This window comes from Mytilus californianus, unplaced genomic scaffold (assembly GCF_021869535.1).
Source record: "Mytilus californianus isolate M0D057914Y unplaced genomic scaffold, xbMytCali1.0.p SCAF_21, whole genome shotgun sequence".
In the NCBI taxonomy this organism is placed as follows: Eukaryota; Metazoa; Mollusca; class Bivalvia; order Mytilida; family Mytilidae; genus Mytilus; species Mytilus californianus.
Window position 1 is genome coordinate 3,734,167 of NW_026262670.1, and position 16,088 is coordinate 3,750,254.

The 16,088-nt window shown below is 31.3% G+C and overlaps 1 protein-coding gene across 1 annotated transcript; it reads left to right on the forward strand.

The window, feature by feature from the left end:
- The first annotated feature begins 1,066 nt into the window (after nucleotides 1-1,066).
- LOC127731908 (fibronectin type 3 and ankyrin repeat domains protein 1-like) lies at nucleotides 1,067-14,453 on the forward strand. Its single transcript, XM_052240753.1, has 6 exons — nucleotides 1,067-1,110; nucleotides 4,386-4,469; nucleotides 12,258-12,356; nucleotides 12,918-13,016; nucleotides 13,577-13,678; nucleotides 14,307-14,453. The coding sequence occupies exons 1-6, from the start codon at nucleotides 1,093-1,095 to the stop codon at nucleotides 14,451-14,453; spliced, it is 549 nt and encodes a 182-aa protein (XP_052096713.1). The 5' UTR covers nucleotides 1,067-1,092.
- Nucleotides 14,454-16,088: the final 1,635 nt, after the last annotated feature.

Below are 16,088 nucleotides of genomic sequence, written 5' to 3' on the forward strand. Positions count from 1 at the left end.
TATGACAGGAACCCTTTCACATAAAACAACTTTTTTTCTAGAAACTAGAAAGTTTTTTAAATTGAACATTTTTGTTTTCTTTTGAATGATATTTTATTTTTATTGATTTTGGATTTTATAAAAGATTTAATTACTTTAAATTCAGATGAATATTTTATTATGAATCGTAATTTATTTATTTTAATAAAATATTAAAGTATATAAACTGGTTTTTTATTTACTTCTTTTTTACCAATAATTTTCTGAATCAATGTCTACATAACACAGTACCACAGTGTTAAAACAATACAAGAGACTACAGTAACTAGAGCTAAGAGACGCGACGCGACACAACTGATTGCATGAAATATTTCACCAAGAAGTCAACACGCGTTACCCTGGTGCTATCCAAAAATCCTGGGGAGAACACTGTGATCCATGGAATGATTGTAAGGTGTATATGTCTGTCTGACAGGGTTCATCTGTCCTTTACCTAATTTTCATGGTTCATTTGTCAATATAAAATTTTAATGATTTGGTCTGTCTTGTATACTACTAGCAAAAGATCAACTATATTTGGTGTATGGAATGATTGTAAGATGTACATGTATTTCTGGCTTGGTTTATCAAACCTTGACCTCATTTTCTTTGATCATATTAAGTTCATGTGATACTTGTAGTAAAACTTTATATTAAGGAATATCAACATAAATGGTCAGTAAAGAAGGCGAGACATTTCAGCGTGTGTACTCATTGTTTGCAGTTTTGGCTGTTATCTAAAAACCTATAGGACCTAGGTTAGATATGTAAATTGCAAAAATTATCAGCAACACAAAGAGTAACTAGTATGTGCATATACAAATCGTAGTGAGCAAACTAGCGATATTTTCACCAGGTGAGCGACACAAATTTCAAATAGTGCAGAAAAGTTAAGATAGTCTTTTAGATGCTAGTATTACATGTTTTTGGATTAGATTAATATCTGAAAATATTAGGTCAGTAATTTTCAAGTCCATAATGATCATGTATTTTCAATTGGCATTAACAATTATAACTCAATGATAACTAAACAGTATATATTTAAAATATTTTTTTTTCTATTTTTAGGATATAATGGAATATTGGAATAAGGTAAGATTTACTTTTAAGTCCAATTGTCATGTGACCTTTTATTTCCATTTTCTTACCAAAAATACTTGTATGTGATGATTTGAGATACAAACTAGTAGAATTCTACGTGACCTACAAAAAAAGATATTACAAGATCAAAGATAAAACAAACACAACAAAGATTGGGACAAAGAAAATGTACTACAAACATTTGACTAAGGTGTTGCTAACAACAACTCATAGCAAAGATAGGCATAAACTGCATGAAATTTCTTGCCTTTTTGTCGAGCCTTCGACTTTTGTCGAAAAAGCGAGACATAGCGATCCTACATTCCGTCGGCGTCGTCGTCGGCGTCGTCGTCGTCGTCGGCGGCGTCCACAAATATTCACTCTGTGGTTAAAGTTTTTGAAATTTTAATAACTTTCTTAAACTATCCTGGATTTCTACCAAACTTGGACAGAAGCTTGTTTATGATCATAAGATAATATTCAAAAGTAAATTTTGTAAAAAAAAATTCCATTTTTTCCGTATTTTACTTATAAATGGACTTAGTTTTTCTGCCAGGAAACATTACATTCACTCTGTGGTTAAAGTTTTTGAAATTTTAATAACTTTCTTAAACTATCCTGGATTTCTACCAAACTTGGAAAGAAGCTTGTTTATGATCATAAGATAGTATCCAGAAGTAAATTTTGTAAAAAAAAAAATCCATTTTTTCCGTATTTTACTTATAAATGGACTTAGTTTTTCTGCCAGTTAACATTACATTCACTCTGTGGTTAAAGTTTTTAAAATTTTAACAACTTTCTTAAACTATCCTGGATTTGTACCAAACTTGGACAGAAGCTTGTTTATGATTAAAAGCTAGTATCTAGAAGAAAATTTTGTAAAAAAAAAATTCCATTTTTTCCGTATTTTACTTATAAATGGACTTAGTTTTTCTGCCAGTTAACATTACATTCACTCTGTGGTTAAAGTTTTTAAAATTTTAAAAACTTTCTTAAACTATCCTGGATTTGTACCAAACTTAGACAGAAGCTTGTTTATGATTAAAAGCTAGTATCTAGAAGGAAATTTTGTTCCATTTTTTCCGTATTTTACTTATAAATGGACTTAGTTTTTCTTCCAGTTGACATTACATACAGTCTGCAGTTTAAGTTTTTAAAACATTTATTAGATTCATAAACTATCCTGGATTTTTACCAAACTTGGACAGAAGCTACTTACAATCAAAAGATAGTATAGAGAGGAATATTTTTATTAATTTTTTTCCTCATTTTTGCTGAGCCTATGATTAACAGCAAAAAGTAGGCGAGACACTGGGTTCCGCGGAACCCTTACGAATTTTTTATTTTTATGCCCCCGCCATAGCGGAGGGGGCATTAAGTTTTACCCTTGTCCGTCTGTATGTCCGTACGCCCGTCCGTACGTCCCAAAATTGGTTACCGTTCTCTAACTTTAGTTTGCCTCAACCAAATGATATGAAACTTATCCACAATGCTTATTACCCCAAAACACAGATCGAGTATGAATTTTGGTGGGGTCACTTTTACCATTCTAGAGTTATGCTCCTTTACAAATGAAAAAATTGCTGATTTTTTTGTTTCCGTTCTCTAACGAGTTTACCTCAACCAAATCATGCAAATGTTATAAAACTTATCCACAATATTTATTACCACAAAACACAGATCAAGTTTGAATTTTGGTGGTGTCACTTTTACCGTTCTAAAAGTTATGCCCCTTTCCAATGGAAAAATTGCTGAAATATTAGTTTATGTTCTCTAACTTTAGTTTGCCTCAACCAAATGTTATGCACAATGCTAATTACCACAATACACAGATTAAGTTTGAATTTTGTTGGCATCACTTTTACTGTTCTAGAGTTATGCCCCTTAACAAATCTCAAAATTGCTGAAATATTTGTTTCTATTCTCCAACTTTAGTTTGCCTCAACCAAATGTTATGAAACTTATGCACAATGCTAATTACCACAAAACACAGATAAAGGTTGAATTTTGGTGGCATCACTTCTACTGTTCTAGTGGACGTTAAGCAACCAACCATCAATCAATCTACTGTTCTAGAGTTATGCCCTTTTAAAAATGGAAGAATTGCTGAATTTTTCGTTTCTGTTCTCTAATTTAAGTTTACCTCAACTAAATGTTATGAAACTTATAAAAAATTCTTATTACCACAAAACTCAGATCAAGTTCAAATTTGGGTAGTGTCACTTTTACAGTTCTTGAGTTATGGCCCTTTATAACGTTATATGCAAGCGGGGGCATCATCTGTTTCCCATGGACACATTCCCCATTTATTTTTTATAAATCATTAGTAACTTGCCAGAAATCCTCTGAGGTCATGGTGTCAGTAACTTGGAGCTGATTATCATGCATAATTTAGTGGCAGTTTAGTGTTTTAGGTTTTTTTTATTTTTCAGAAATGTATCGAATGTTTTTTAAATATAAGTGTATACACTCTCTTAAGGTTTATTCTATATCTAGTACCTTCAGAATGCTTGTTTACAATGTCAAATACATAACCCTATTGAGTTGTTAGAGAAAATATTGGACAATTTTTAATAAATAAAAAATACAGAAGTTCTCTCCTCTTGCATTTGTTAAGTTCGTAAGTTGAAAAAAAACATATATTTTATGGTATAAAGTGTAAATTGACACAACGCACCATTGTTATCCAAAAGTTTTTTTTATGCCCCATCAACTGAAAGCTGGGGGCATATTGTTTTACCCCTGTCTGTCCTTCCGTCCCATTATGGGTATATAGTATAGTTATTCCAGATAACTTCTCCTACAGTTTGAATGCTAGGAAGATTTTACTTTGCTGGCTGTTTGAACATATATTGAAGGTGTGCATGTCGTCAGGGTTTAGATTTTGATTAATATTTGCTCTTTTGGGAGATAGTTGAACTTTATCATTTTTGGAGTATATATTTGCATATTTAAGAGGCGCATAGCGTTTCCAGATAACTCCTCCTACAGTGAACCATAGACCTATGTGCTCCCATGCTCAACTTTGTGTATGTTAAAATAACACTTTGCATCTGTGAGGGCATCATATTGTGAATCACAGCTGATTCTTAACAATGTCAATATGCAGGCAAACTGATAATTGGTACATATCCTCTCTGCCTGAATGTTATTTGAAGTGAGGATACCCCCGATTTATATAGTTATTTGTCATGCAGGAGAATAAATAATTATTGCTTTATTTAACAGTTGTTTCATTTATTTTTCATTACAATCTATTAAATGTAAAATCTATGTTTTACTTACAGAAACTTCTTGCAGATGCTCAGACTGGAAATGTAAACGATATGAAAATATGCCTAGAGAATAAAGCAGACATTGAATATCAATCGGTAGGTAAAACAGTCTCATTAGGTACAGTAGTAACATCCAAATTAGAACTAGAGCAAATTAATTATGTACAGTAAAAAAAAAACACACAACTACAGATAACTTCAGAACATAGTAGATCTTACTTGAGCAATATAAATCACATAACTACATGTTACTTCAAAATACAGCAAATTGTAATAAAATGAAATACAATTGCATGTTACTTCAAAACCTGACAGTTGAACATAAACAGTATAAAACACTTACTTTAAATAACTTTAACCTTGCTGGTTAACAATACAGCAGATTAATACAGTACAAATCACAACTGCAAGTCACTTCAAAACATGACAGTAAGAACATAAACAGAATAAAACACACAACTGTTAGTCACTTCATAACATAACAGTCAGAACATAAACAGAATAAAATACACAACTGTTAGTCACTTCAAAACATGACAGTAAGAACATAAACAGAACAAAATACACAACTGTTAGTCACTTCAAAACATGACAGTAAGAACATAAACAGAATAAAATACACAACTGTTAGTCACTTCAAAACATGACAGTAAGAACATAAACAGAATAAAATACACAACTGTTAGTCACTTCATAAAATAACAGTCAGAACATAAACAGAATAAAATACACAACTGTTAGTCACTTCAAAACATGACAGTAAGAACATAAACAGAACAAAATACACAACTGTTAGTCACTTCAAAACATGACAGTAAGAACATAAACAGAATAAAATACACAACTGTTAGTCACTTCAAAACATGACAGTAAGAACATAAACAGAATAAAATACACAACTGTTAGTCACTTCAAAACATGACAGTAAGAACATAAACAGAATAAAATACACAACTGTTAGTCACTTCAAAACATGACAGTAAGAACATTAGCAGAATAAAACACATAACTATAAGTCACTACAAAACATGACAGTAGGAACATAAACAGAATAAAACACATAACTATAAGTCACTTAAACATGACAGTAAGAACAGAAACAGAATAAAACACATAACTATAAGTCACTTAAACATGACAGTAAGAACAGAAACAGAATAAAACACATAACTATAAGTCACTTTAACATGACAATAAGAACAGAAACAGAATAAAACACATAAATATAAGTCACTTTAACATGACAGTAAGAACAGAAACAGAATAAAACACATAACTACAAGTCACTTAAACATGACAGTAAGAACATTAGCAGAATAAAACACATAACTATAAGTCACTACAAAACATGACAGTAGGAACATAAACAGAATAAAACACATAAATATAAGTCACTTAAACATGACAGTAAGAACAGAAACAGAATAAAACACATAACTATAAGTCACTTTAACATGACAGTAAGAACAGAAACAGAATAAAACACATAACTATAAGTCACTAAAACATGACAGTAAGAACATAAACAGAATAAAACACATAACTATAAGTCACTTAAACATGACAGTAAGAACATAAACAGAATAAAACACATAACTATAAGTCACTTAAACATGACAGTAGGAACAGAAACAGAATAAAACACATAACTATAAGTCACTTTAACATGACAATAAGAACATAAACAGAATAAAACACATAACTATAAGTCACTAAAACATGACAGTAAGAACATAAACAGAATAAAACACACAACTGTTAGTCACTTAAACATGACAGTAAGAACATAAACAGAATAAAACACATAACTATAAGTCACTTAAACATGACAGTAGGAACATAAACAGAATAAAACACATAACTATAAGTCACTTTAACATGACAGTAAGAACAGAAACAGAATAAAACACATAACTATAAGTCACTACAAAACATGACAGTAAGAACATAAACAGAATAAAATACACAACTGTTAGTCACTTCAAAACATGACAGTAAGAACATTAGCAGAATAAAACACATAACTATAAGTCACTACAAAACATGACAGTAGGAACATGAACAGAATAAAACACATAAACATAAGTCACTTAAACATGACAGTAAGAACAGAAACAGAATAAAACACATAACTATAAGTCACTTTAACATGACAGTAAGAACAGAAACAGAATAAAACACATAACTATAAGTCACTTCAAAACATGACAGTAAGAACAGAAACAGAATAAAACACATAACTATAAGTCACTTAAACATGACAATAAGAACATAAACAGAATAAAACACATAACTATAAGTCACTTTAACATGACAATAAGAACATAAACAGAATAAAACACATAACTATAAGTCACTTAAACATGACAGTAGGAACAGAAACAGAATAAAACACATAAATATAAGTCACTTTAACATGACAGTAAGAACAGAAACAGAATAAAACACATAAATATAAGTCACTTTAACATGACAGTAAGAACATAAACAGAATAAAACACATAAATATAAGTCACTTAAACATGACAGTAAGAACAGAAACAGAATAAAACACATAACTATAAGTCACTTAAACATGACAGTAAGAACAGAAACAGAATAAAACACATAACTATAAGTCACTTTAACATGACAGTAGGAACAGAAACAGAATAAAACACATAACTATAAGTCACTTTAACATGACAGTAGGAACATAGACAGAATAAAACACATAAATATAAGTCACTTAAACATGACAATAAGAACATAAACAGAATAAAACACATAACTATAAGTCACTTAAACATGACAGTAGGAACAGAAACAGAATAAAACACATAAATATAAGTCACTTTAACATGACAGTAAGAACAGAAACAGAATAAAACACATAACTATAAGTCACTTAAACATGACAGTAGGAACAGAAACAGAATAAAACACATAAATATAAGTCACTTTAACATGACAGTAAGAACATAAACAGAATAAAACACATAACTATAAGTCACTTAAACATGACAGTAAGAACAGAAACAGAATAAAACACATAACTATAAGTCACTTAAACATGACAGTAAGAACATAAACAGAATAAAACACACAACTGTTAGTCACTTTAACATGACAGTAGGAACATAAACAGAATAAAACACATAACTTTAAGTCACTACAAAACATGACAGTAAGAACATAAACAGAATAAAACACATAACTTTAAGTCACTACAAAACATGACAGTAGGAACATAAACAGAATAAAACACATAAATATAAGTCACTTAAACATGACAGTAAGAACAGAAACAGAATAAAACACATAACTATAAGTCACTTTAACATGACAGTTAGAACAGAATCAGAATAAAACACATAACTATAAGTCACTTTAACATGACAGTAAGAACAGAAACAGAATAAAACACATAACTATAAGTCACTTCAAAACATGACAGTAAGAAAATGCATAAAAGAATAAAAAACACAACTATAAGACATTTCAAAATAACCAATTATTACAGTACAAAAATACAAGTCAAGTCACTTAAAAACATAGCAGGTTGTAGATATAAAGTATAAAACACACAACTACAAGGTTGTACATAAAAAGTATAAAACACACAACTACAAGGTTGTACATAAAAAGTATAAAACACACAACTACAAAGTTGTACATATCACTCAATGTAAATCCGACCTGTGATCAAAATACAACAGTGAATGTGAAAGCTACCTGCAATCAAAGTACAACACTTAATGAAAAACCTACCTGTAATCAGAGCTCATTGGGGAATTTGAAACATACCTGTAATCAAAGCACATCACTAAAAGTGAATATGTGAGACATACCTGTAAACAAAGCGAAACATGCCTGCAATCAAACACATCACTAAATGTGAAACATACCTATTATCAAACAAAACACTGAATGTGAAACATACCTATTATCAAACATAACACTGAATGTGAAACATACCTATTATCAAACATAACACTGAATGTGAAACATACCTATTATCAAAGCACAACACTGAATGTGAAACATACCTATTATCAAACACAACACTGAATGTGAAACATGAATGTTATCAAACATAACACTGAATGTGAAACATACCTGTTATCAAACACAACACTGAATGTAAAACATACCTGTTATCAAACATAACACTGAATGTGAAACACTGTAATCAAACACAACACTGAATGTGAAACATATCTATTATCAAACACAACACTGAATGTGAAACATACCTATTATCAAACACAACACTGAATGTGAAACATACCTATAATCAAAGCACAACATTGAATGTGAAACATACCTATTATCAAACACAACACTGAATGTGAAACACTGTAATCAAACACAACACTGAATGTGAAACACTGTAATCAAACACAACACTGAATGTGAAACATACCTATTATCAAACACAACACTGAATGTGAAACATACATGTTATCAAACACAACAATGAATGTGAAACATACCTATTATCAAAGCACAACACTGAATGTGAAACATACCTATTATCAAACACAACACTGAATGTGAAACATGAATGTTATCAAACATAACACTGAATGTGAAACATACCTGTTATCAAACACAACACTGAATGTAAAACATACCTGTTATCAAACATAACACTGAATGTGAAACACTGTAATCAAACACAACACTGAATGTGAAACATATCTATTATCAAACACAACACTGAATGTGAAACATACCTATTATCAAACACAACACTGAATGTGAAACATACCTATAATCAAAGCACAACATTGAATGTGAAACATACCTATTATCAAACACAACACTGAATGTGAAACACTGTAATCAAACACAACACTGAATGTGAAACACTGTAATCAAACACAACACTGAATGTGAAACATACCTATTATCAAACACAACACTGAATGTGAAACATACATGTTATCAAACACAACAATGAATGTGAAACATACCTATTATCAAACACAACACTGAATGTGAAACATACCTATTATCAAAACACAACACTGAATGTGAAACATACCTATTATCAAATACAACACTGAATATGAAACATGCATGTTATCAAACACAACACTGAATGTGAGACACTGTAATCAAACACAACACTGAATGTGAAACATGCCTATTATCAAACACAACACTGAATGTGAAACATACCTATTATCAAACACAACACTGAATGTGAAACATACCTATTATCAAAACACAACACTGAATGTGAAACATACCTATTATCAAATACAACACTGAATATGAAACATGCATGTTATCAAACACAACACTGAATGTGAGACACTGTAATCAAACACAACACTGAATGTGAAACATGCCTATTATCAAACACAACACTGAATGTGAAACATACCTATTATCAAACATAAAACTGAATGTGAAACATGCCTATTATCAAACACAATACTGAATGTGAAACATACCTATTATCAAACACAACACTGAATGTGAAACATACCTATTCTCAAAGCACAACACTGAATGTGAAACATGCATGTTATCAAACACAACACTGAATGTGAAACATACCTATTATCAAACACAACACTGAATGTGAAACATACCTATTATCAAACACAACACTGAATGTGAAACATACCTATTATCAAACACAACACTGAATGTGAAACATACCTATTATCAAACATAACACTGAATGTGAAACATACCTATTATCAAAGCACATCACTGAATATGAAACATACCTATTATCAAACACAACACTGAATGTGAAACATACCTATTATCAAACACAACACTGAATGTGAAACATGAATGTTATCAAACACAACACTGAATGTGAGACACTGTAATCAAATACAACACTGAATGTGAAACATACCTGTTATCAAAGACAACACTGAATGTGAAACATACCTGTTATCAAACACAACACTGAATGTGAAACATACTTATTATCAAACACAACACTGAATGTGAAACATACCTATTATCAAACACAACACTGAATGTGAAACATACCTATTATCAAACATAACACTGAATGTGAAACATACCTATTATCAAACACAACACTGAATGTGAAACATACCTATTATCAAACACAACACTGAATGTGAAGCATACCTATTATCAAACACAACACTGAAGGTGAAACATACCTGTTATCAAACACAACACTGAATGTGAAACATACCTATTATCAAACACAACACTGAATGTGAAACATACCTGTTATCAAACACATCACTGAATGTGAAACATGCATGTTATCAAACACAACACTGAATGTGAAACATACCTATTATCAAACACAACACTGAATGTGAAACATACCTATTATCAAACACAACACTGAATGTGAAACATACCTGTTATCAAACACAACACTGAATGTGAAACATACCTATTATCAAACATAACACTGAATGTGAAACATACCTGTTATCAAACACATCACTGAATATGAAACATACCTATTATCAAAGCACATCACTGAATGTGAAACATACCTATTATCAAACACAACACTGAATGTGAAACATACCTATTATCAAACATAACACTGAATGTGAAACATACCTATTATCAAAGCACAACACTGAATGTGAAACATACCTATTATCAAACACATCACTGAATGTGAAACATACCTATTATCAAACATAACACTGAATGTGAAACATACCTATTATCAAAGCACAACACTGAATGTGAAACATACCTATTATCAAACACATCACTGAATGTGAAACATACCTATTATCAAACACAACACTGAATGTGAAACATACCTATTATCAAAGCACATCACTGAATGTGAAACATGCATGTTGTCAAACACAACACTGAATGTGAAACATACCTATTATCAAACACAACACTGAATGTGAAACATACCTATTATCAAACACATCACTGAATGTGAAACATACCTATTATCAAACACAACACTGAATGTGAAACATACCTATTATCAAAGCACATCACTGAATGTGAAACATGCATGTTGTCAAACACAACACTGAATGTGAAACATACCTATTATCAAACACAACACTGAATGTGAAACATACCTATTATCAAACACATCACTGAATGTGACACATACCTTTTATCAAACACAACACTGAATGTGAAACATACTTATTATCAAACACAACACTGAATGTGAAACATACCTATTATCAAACATAACACTGAATGTGAGACATACCTATTATCAAACATAACACTGAATGTGAAACATACCTATTATCAAACATAACACTGAATGTGAAACATACCTGTTATCAAAGTACATCACTGAATTGGAAACATTGTAATCAAAGTACAACACTGAATGTGAAACATACCTGTTATCATGATTATACTGAATCTACACTAAATCATGTTGTTAATCAGACAGTTTTAATGAACAAATATTTGTAATAAATATATCAAGTGGGGTCTCATTTTACTCATATTATTGTTCTGAATCAGAAAATATTACTCCTTTTCATGTTTCTTTAAAAAAATTATTTTTTGTAAATGAATTATTCAACTGAATCTACACTAAATCCTGTTGTTAATTAGACAGTTTTAATGAACAAATATGTGTAAGAATCATATAAAGTGGGGTCTCATTTTGCTTGTTTTGTTCTACTGAATCCATTGATATAATTATTTTACACATTTCTTGAAAAAAAAAAAATTTTTTAAGATATCAGGTTTAATGGAAGTTTTGACATTTCACAACAAAACGTGTTTATTTATTGTTTATATAGAATATAAATCTAAGTGTGACTGGTCATTTTATTCAGTTTTGACCACTGATTCATGTGATATATATTTTGTTTATATTTATTACACAACATTGTCCAGTTTATCAGACAAGTTTTGATGTCAGTTGTATTATTCCAGGAGTTAGGATGGACAGCATTAATGTTGGCTGCCATGGGAGGACACCTGGAGGTCTGTAGACTTCTCATTGATACAGGATGTAAGATCGACACCACAACAGTATGTTATCTACTTAGTCTGATCACATTACTATTAATCTACACTAAATCATGTTGTTAATCAGACAGTTTTAATGAACAAATATTTGTAATAATTATATCAAGTGGGGTCTCATTTTACTCATATTATTGTTCTGAATCAGAAAATATAACTTTTTTCATGTTTCTTTAAAAAAATTATTTTATTAAAATGAAGGATTATACTGAATCTACACTAAATCCTGATGTTAATTAGACAGTTTTAATGAACAAATATGTGTAAGAATCATATAAAGTGGGGTCTCATTTTACTTGTTTTGTTCTACTGAATCCATTGATATAATTATTTTACACATTTCTTGAAAAAAAATTTTTTTTTTAAGATATTAGGTTTAATGGAAGTTTTGACATTTCACAACAAAACATGTTTATTTATTGTTTATGTACAATATAAATACAAGTGTGACTGGTCATTTTATTCAGTTTTGACCACTGATTCATGTGATATATATTTTGTTTATATTTATTACACAACATTGTCCAGTTTATCAGACAAGTTTTGATGTCAGTTGTATTATTCCAGGGTAGTGGAGTGACAGCATTAATGTGGGCTGCCGAGGAAGGACACCTGGAGGTCTGTAGACTTCTCATTGATACAGGATGTAAGATCGATGCCACACATGTATGTTATCTACTTAGTCTGATCACATTACTATTAATCAACACAAAATCATGTTGTTAATTAGACAGGTTTAATGAACAAATATTTGTAATAATTATATCAAGTGGGGTCTCATTTTACTCATATTATTGTTCTGAATCAGAAAATATATCTCCTTTTCATGTTTCTTTAAAAAAAATATTTTATTAAAATGAATAATTATACTGTATCTACACTGAATCCTGATGTTAATAAGACAGTTTTAATGAATAAATATGTGTAAGAATCATATAAAGTGGGGTCTCATTTTGCTTGTTTTGTTCTACTGAATCCATTGATATAATTATTTTACACATTTCTTGAAAAAATTTTTTTTTTAAGATATCAGGTTTAATGGAAGTTTTGACATTTCACAACAAAACATGTTTATTTATTGTTTATATAGAATATAAATACAAGTGTGACTGGTCATTTTATTCAGTTTTGACCACTGATTCATGTGATATATATTTTGTTTATATTTATTACACAACATTGTCCAGTTTATCAGACAAGTTTTGATGTCAGTTGTATTATTCCAGGGTGGTGGATGGACAGCATTAATGTTGGCTGCCTGGAGAGGACACCTGGAGGTCTGTAGACTTCTCATTGATACAGGATGTAAGATCGACACCACAACATCAGTATGTTATCTACTTAGTCTGATCACATTACTATTAATCAACACAAAATCATGTTGTTAATCAGACAGTTTTAATGAACAAATATTTGTAATAATTATATCAAGTGGGGTCTCATTTTACTCGTACTATTGTTCTGAATCAGAAAATATTACTCCTTTTCATGTTTCTTTAAAAAAATTATTTTATTAAAATGAATGATTACACTGAATCTACACTAAATCCTGTTGTTAATTAGACAGTTTTAATGAATAAATATGTGTAAGAATCATATAAAGTGGGGTCTCATTTTGCTTGTTTTGTTCTACTGAATCCATTGATATAATTATTTTACACATTTCTTGAAAAAAATTTTTTTTTTAAGATATCAGGTTTAATGGAAGTTTTGACATTTCACAACAAAACATGTTTATTTATTGTTTATATAGAATATAAATACAAGTGTGACTGGTCATTTTATTCAGTTTTGACCACTGATTCATGTGATATATATTTTGTTTATATTTATTACACAACATTGTCCAGTTTATCAGACCAGTTTTAATGTCAGTTGTAGGATATGTTGTATATTATTGATATTGATAACAAAGTATTGTCCATAATATTTACATGTTATTTGGTTATATTATAGGATGAAGGATACACAGCTTTACATATTGCTGCTGTGAGTGGACGTCTACAGATCACAAGATGTCTAGTAGAACAAGGAGGTGCCAGTCCCTTGGTTACAACACGTCGGGTAATATTTTATAGTATATACCCAGTGTTCAACTATTAAGTAATGAATCACTAAAATGATGTATGAGATATGGTTGGTCAAATTGATTCTTTTTCAAGGCAATAGTCAAAAGTCATCTTATCCTTTAAATTTAACTTAAGATATGAAAAAGTTTTATGGAGGGTGTGGATACAGACATAGGAGGGTGTGGATAGGGTATACAGATATAGGAGGGTGTATATGGGGTATACACATACAGGAGGGTGAGGATGGGGTATACACATATAGGATGGTGTGGATGGGGTATACACATATAGGAGGGTGTGGATGGGGTATAGAGGTTTAGGAGGGTGTGAAGGGGTAATACAGATATAGGAGGGGTAGATGGGGTATACACATATAGAAGGGTGTGGATGGGGTATAGACATATAGGAGGGTGTGGATGGGGTATACACATATAGGAGAGTGTGAATGGAATATACAGGAATAGGAAGGTGTGGATGGGGTATACACATATAGGAGGGTGTGGATGGGGTATAGAGGTTGAGAAGGGTGTGGAGGGGTAATACAGATATAGGAGGGGATGGATAGGGTATACACCTATAGGAAGGTGTGGATCGGGTATACACATATAGGAGGGTGTGGACGGGGTATAGAGGTTGAGTAGGGTGTGGAGGGGTAATACAGATATAGGAGGGGATGGATAGGGTATACACCTATAGGAAGGTGTGGATCGGGTATACACATATAGGAGGGTGTGGACGGGGTATAGAGGTTGAGTAGGGTGTGGAGGGGTAATACAGATATAGGAGGGGATGGATAGGGTATACACCTATAGGAAGATGTGGATCGGGTATACACATATAGGAGGGTGTGGATGGGGTATAGAGGTTGAGAAGGGTGTGGAGGGGTAATACAGATACAGGAGGATGTGGATTGGATATACTGATATAGGAGGGTGTGGATGGGGAATACTGATATAGGAAAGAGTGGATGGGTAATACAGATATAGGAGTGTGTGGATGGGGTATACAGATAAAGAAGGGTGTGGATTGGGTATACATATATAGGAGGGTATAGATGGGGTATACAGATATAGGAGGATGGGGATTGGGTATACAGATATAGAGAAAAAAGTAGTATTACATCTTCCCGGCTTTAGGTTGGCCTTTTGTGTACCCAAGGCAGGTGAAGGAAATCAACTTAGAAGCGCTGTGATTAGATGTAAGGGTACAATATATATTTTTATAAGTTTTACCCTTGTCCGTCTGTAAGTACGTACGTACGTACGTCCGTCCGTGCGTCCAAAAATTGGTTTCTGTTCTCTAACTTGAGTTTGCCTTAACCAAATGTTATGAAACTCATAAACAATGCTAATTACCACAAAACTGAGATCAAGTTTGAATTTTGGTGGCGTCACTTTAACCGTTCTAGAGTTATGCCCCTTTATAAATGGAAATGGAAAATTTTTAGTTTCCGTTCTCTAACTTAAGTTTGCTTCAACCAAATTTTATGAAACTTATAACAATGCTTATTACCAATAAATACAGATCAAGTTTGAATTTTGGTAGCATCACTCTAACCGTTCTAGAGTTATGCCCCTTTATATAAATGGAAAAATTACAAAAATTTTAGTTTCCGTTCTCTTACTTGAGTTTGCTTCAACCAAATGTTATGAAACTTATACACAATGCT

What these genes read in the sequence shown, in the direction of transcription:
- LOC127731908 (XM_052240753.1), top strand. An exon ending in GTAAGATCGACACCACAACA is followed by an intron (nt 12,357 to 12,917) that starts GTATGTTATCTA and finishes GTATTATTCCAG; the next exon opens with GGTAGTGGAGTGACAGCATT. An exon ending in GTAAGATCGATGCCACACAT is followed by an intron (nt 13,017 to 13,576) that starts GTATGTTATCTA and finishes GTATTATTCCAG; the next exon opens with GGTGGTGGATGGACAGCATT.